Genomic DNA, 5,826 nt, shown 5'->3' on the forward strand with positions numbered 1-5,826 from the left:
CCTTATGCCTTGTTTTGAGAACGTTTGTGAATTGCACGTGATAGTGTGAAATTGTTCAAATATTTCAGAAAAAGCACGTAATGTCTTGAAAATTTTGAACCAAATGTGACTTACCTTGTGTGATTTTTCTAAGGAATCGAGTGAAGGCTGTATGAACCACTGCGCGCTTTGTTAAATGGAGTATCTAATGGTTGATTTTACCCTTGATTCCCTAATATTTTCAAAAAAAATATCAAAAACAGTAAGTTCGGACTTTAAAATTTGGTATCAAATGAAACTTATCTTCTGTTTGGCTCCTTAAAGTTCGTACGTCTCGATGGTCGAGTGGTTAGCGTGGTACGACGGTAATCGCTAGTCCACGGATGGCATGGGTTCGATTCCCATCTCGGTACTGGGTGTTAAATGTTAATCTTAAGTTGTCCACGTCATTTATTCAGTCTGTAAAGCCTAAATCGGCCAAGACGGTGTATGTCTTTTTAAAGTCTCAAGGTATGAGCCGTTTTACATAAAGAAACTTATCTTCTGTGTATTTTTTGACGTAGAATTACGTCTTACGGCAACACTATAGGGGGGTAAATTGAAATCCGCGAACGGATCTCGCGTCACGAAAAACGCCTCTTTCAGAGACATCTTTCTTAAAAGACATACCAAGCCTGCTTAACGTTGATTGGCTATTCGAAAATGAAAAAAAACTTGGACGCCCCGCCCCTTGATGATTTTTGTTTTTTCCAGCCAACGAAAGTTATAAAAGAGGCAGTCGACCGACGGTTTGTTTCATTCGTTAAGAGAATCTCAAACTTGACACAAGTGCAGCGACAGAGATGGTCAACAGCGCTGGAAAAAATTGTGACAGCTGAGATGATAACACACACACACACACACACACACACACACACACACACACACACACACACACACACACACACACACACACACACACACACACACACACACACACACACACACACACACACACACACACACACACACACACACACACACACACACACACACAACCTCCTCATCACAAAAAAACCTCCCATGGAACATCACCCAGCAGCCGCCGCCCTCTTCCTACATCACCCATCATACTTCCCATCACCATTTTTCGCTCACGATCCACCCATCGCACACCACCCTCCCATCGCAAGCCATCAACCCATCGCACACTACCACCCATCGCACACCTCCACACACCCATCTCACCCCACTCTGCCGTCACATGCCATCCACCCACCGCACATCACCACCAACTATCGTACACCACCACCTACCCATCGCACACCACCACCTACCCATCGCACACCACCACCTACCCATCGCACATCACCACCAGGCGGCGGCAACGCTATTCAAACCGTATGGAGCACATCTCTCAGATTTCCCCTTTTTTGACAGATTTAAGCTTTTTCTTCAGATTTGAGCTTTCATCTCCTATGCTCTCAAGGCAAAAAAAGCTTAAATCTGAGGAAAAAAAAGCTTAAAAACGAGATTCACCAACACTTAGTTAATAGATGTTGGTCACACAATACATAGACAAATCCTATATCGTTGCCGGGACCTGATCACCATCTACCCATCGCACACCACCATCTACCCATCGCACACCACCATCAACCCATCGCACACCACCATCAACCCATCGCACACCACCATCAACCCATCGCACACCACCATCAACCCATCGCACACCACCATCAACCCATCGCACACCACCCCACACCCATCCATACCGCCCACTCAACGCACACGACTATCAAAAATTCAAAACAACTCTTTGAAAGATTATGGCCCTGAAAAGGGCCGTTATTGATTTTTAGTGGAATGAAATCATGGTTAATCTAATGTTGCACTAGTGTTGCACTGGTGCACCACTAGGTGCTGTCAAACTGTTTGTTTATTCGGACAGTGTTGCACTGGTTTTGACCTGGTGTTGCACTGCCATCGGACGGTGTGGCCCCGAAAATTTTGTCAGTGTTGCAAGAGAGCGTGTGAGTGAGTGAGGTAGCAATACACTGGCGACGATTTGTGTTTGTTTTTAGCGGGTACGGTGGAACACTGATCGAGGGGAGAAAACAAATACGGTATAACGCTTTCTCCGGAACCCTAGGTAAATTCAACATTTTAAGTTAGTGATTGCAATGTGATCTGAAGGGAAATGAAAACATAATACTGATTATAACGAGACGCATGAGGCTAAACAGTTCGAGAGCTTTTGCACTGATTCAAGCGTTTAGATCAAAGCAGTCATTGAAAGCTATTCTCGCAAGCGTTTGATACAAAGCTCGTGTGTTGATAACATTATTTGCATAACTGCCGGGCGCAATCATTTCGACGACATCGGCCTTGTTTCTGCTTATACTTATATTTAATTCGCCTTTTGTTATGCAGTTGAACAAGCTGCATACTATCTATATGGGTCGTTTTAGACCATTAATAGGTTTTAAAACGACAATTTAGGGAAGACTGACTTTTCTTGAAGATTATTTCCTTTCAAAAATTAGACATACTTTATTCTAGAATGCATATTTAAGACGAAAAACACATTTTCACAAGACAGGCTGTCGTAATTCTACGTGAACTTATCGGTCGTTTCTAATAAACAACCTCTGTACCTTTTTTTTTTCAAGGAATCGAATGAAGCCTGTTTGAGACACCGATCGCATTTTTAAATAGAGCTAAGGCTGTTTTACCTTCAATTCCACTACATTTTTGATAAAGATCATAAAAAGCATGTTCAGACTTGAAAGTTTTAAACCAAGACCTATCTTGTGTGTTTTTATCGAATAATTGAAGGGAGGCTCTTTTTTATCCACCGCAAATACGTCGGAAATAGGAGTAAGGGTGGTTTTACCCCTTAAGACGGAGTCTAACACTTTCAAAAAATAGATTTTTTTAATTTTTTTATTGTAAAACATTTCAAGAATGTTGTGTCAAATTTTCAAGTCAATCGAAGCAAAACTGTAGAAATAAAAGGCCTTTATCTCCTCTTATCTAATACTGCATCATTTTTAGAGCAGAAACTTCAAACGCGTTTTTCTCGAAAGCACATTCTTAAAGTCAGTGGACATCGTCATTTGATAACTACTTCACCGATTTTTTTCAAATTTGGAACATATTTTCTACATATAAAATACCAAACCTCAACGATTTTCTTATTTTTCCACTTTAGAGAGATCTTACAGATAAAAAAGGCGGATTTTTTCGTGAAAAATCGTAGTTTTTACTTTAAACAGCCACAAAAATTTCATAAAAAATTTTTAAGTTAAATAAAAACGTTGGGGTCCAGAAAAACGTCTATTGAAAATATTTTGCTCTGATTTTTTGACTTCAGATGATTCTGTGCTGAGATACAGTGTCCACCGCAAATCCTGTTGTCTGAAAGGCATCTTCGAAAGTGCTCCGTCACCGGCTCATTTTTCAATATTTTTCTACGAAAAAATTACTAACTGTCCTTTTAACAATGCTTTGTATAATGCAAAAAATTTGAATACATTTGTTTGAACGATAGCTCTAAAAAAAATTGTGAAAATGGTGTTTTTTTTACCCGTTAGACCCTACTCCCCCCTTAATTCCCCTACATTTTTCAAAGCGTGCGGTGGCCTAATGAGCCATCATTAGATTTCTCGAAAAAAAAAACGCCAGATTGTTCCTATTTGTTCCAAAGTTTTTCTGTGTCAACAAATATTTTATGAATTCATTGAAAAATGTTGTGAAATTGAGGGTAAAACAGCGATAACTCCAGTTTTTGATGAACGCGATGGCTCAAACAGCCTTCATTCGATTCCTCAAAAAAAAAAAAAAATCACACCAGATAAGCTTCATTTGGTTCTGTATTTCAAAGTCGGAATTTGGTATGTTTCTGATTTAATTGAAAAATGTAGGGGAATCGTGGGTTAAAACGGTCATAACGCCCATAGCTCCATTTCCCAATGCGTGCGGTGGCTCGAAAAGCCTTCATTCGATTCCTTAGAAAAAATCACATAACATTAGTCCCAGTTTCGTTTAAAGTTGTCTAGTCCGAACATGCTTTTCTGCACTTTTAAAAAATTTTGGAGAATTAAATTTAAATCAGCCAGATTTCCATTTTCCAACGGATGCGGTGGCTAAAATAGCCTTCATTCGATTTCTCGGGAAAAAATCACACAAGATAGGTCTCATTTTCTTCAAAATTTTCAAATCCAAACAAGCTTTTTTGAACTATATTAAAAATTTTGGGAAATTGAGAGTAAAACGGCCATAACTCTATTTTCCGATGCGTGCAGTGGTTCAAACAACCTACATTCGATTTCTCGGAAAAAATCACACAAGCAAAGGGTCATTTGATTCAGAAATTTCAAGTCCGAACATGCTTTTTCTGAACTATGTTAAAAGTGCAGGGGAATTAAGGGTATAACGGGCATAACTCCATTTTCCAATGAGTGCGGTGGCTTAAACATTTGATTTTTCGAAAAAAAAAAACACACACACAAGATGGGTCTATTTGTGTCCAACTCTTTGCGCTACAAATCAGTGTTTTGCTTGTTAACAAAAAATAGGGGATTCAGGGGTTAAAGAGCACTATATCTATGTTCGTTAGCTCGTGCGGCGCGTCTGAAACTACGTCCAATTGGTTCTCCAGACATTTTCACTCAAGAAAATTATATTTTCATGATTTGGTTTATGTAGGACGAAAGATACTGAATTTTTTAGCTTTTTATACACTTTTTTCCCTACTGTGCGAAGGGGTTAACTCCGCCTTTGCCAGCTTCAATCCAACTTTTTCATCACTTTTTTTGATTAAAACCAAGTTTTACGAACAATGATGACTATTTCGTTAAGGAGTTCAAGTCGAAAGAAACCGCAGACCGATAATTTTGAATGTTTATAAAATTTTAAAATTACAGCTGAAAAACACTAACTTAAAGGAGAATTTTGACTTATTTGCAAGTTTTTTTAGTTTAAAAAAAACTGATTTTTGTAAATAGTTGTGTAAAATATCACAGAATTTAATGTATGAAATCGATTTCGAATGCAAAATGTTTGCTGATAAATGAATATATTATTTTCACTTAAAAAATGTGGTGGAAAATTAATATTTTCTTAGTGTGTTGGTTAAAATTTTGATTGTTGCAGTTTTTGAGAAAGTTAAATTTCATACTTCCACATTGGATTTTGATTTGCATGAATTAGAATTGAATTGCAAAATATTGATATTTCACTTTCATTTTGAACATATAATTTATGATGTAACGACTGTTGTTGGTAAATTTCATCATGAAATAGGAAAACGCTGTTTTCCTTAAATAATTTGACTTAAAGTATTAAATTTTTCAACATATTGTGTTGGCATTTTTGAATTTGCTTAAGAATAACGTTTGTTACGTATTTGATTTGTGAATAAGATAAGAAAGAAATTGCAAAAATTCAATCTATGCTTTAACTAAAAAAGGTAAATCTACCAGAATCATCAGAAAAGTCAAAGATTTTGATTATTGATGAATGTTATTTCTGTATTTTGAGACTTAAATTTTCATTTTACAAATAGCAGTCTACACAGCAAGAAAAATTAGAGTAAATTTAGATCGAAAACGATGCACGAAAACGAAACATCGATTTTGATGTAAAATTCTATCACGGTTTATTTTTTTCAAGGATGTAATTTTTGAGGCGTGTAAATTTAGATCGAAATCAATGCACGAGATCGGATCATAAAAGCCGTCGTGTAAAAATACACAGGAATGTAAATTTTAAAATTTACTATCGTAAATATTGATAGTTTTGTTAAATATTCAGGTTTTTATTTAGTCTTTGAATGATGTATCATGTATCATTTTTAATTCACAT

At 37.0% G+C, this 5,826-nt stretch overlaps 1 protein-coding gene across 1 annotated transcript; it reads left to right on the plus strand.

Moving 5' to 3' along the window:
- Nucleotides 1–1,041: 1,041 nt before the first annotated feature.
- LOC129759172 (uncharacterized) lies at nucleotides 1,042–1,342 on the plus strand (the record flags this gene model as incomplete). The annotated part of the gene is made up of 1 exon (XM_055756581.1): nucleotides 1,042–1,342. A coding segment is annotated over exon 1 (301 nt), but the record flags the coding sequence as incomplete, so codon positions are not given.
- Nucleotides 1,343–5,826: the final 4,484 nt, after the last annotated feature.

This window comes from Uranotaenia lowii, unplaced genomic scaffold, assembly GCF_029784155.1.
Source record: "Uranotaenia lowii strain MFRU-FL unplaced genomic scaffold, ASM2978415v1 HiC_scaffold_1172, whole genome shotgun sequence".
Classification (NCBI taxonomy): Eukaryota; Metazoa; Arthropoda; class Insecta; order Diptera; family Culicidae; genus Uranotaenia; species Uranotaenia lowii.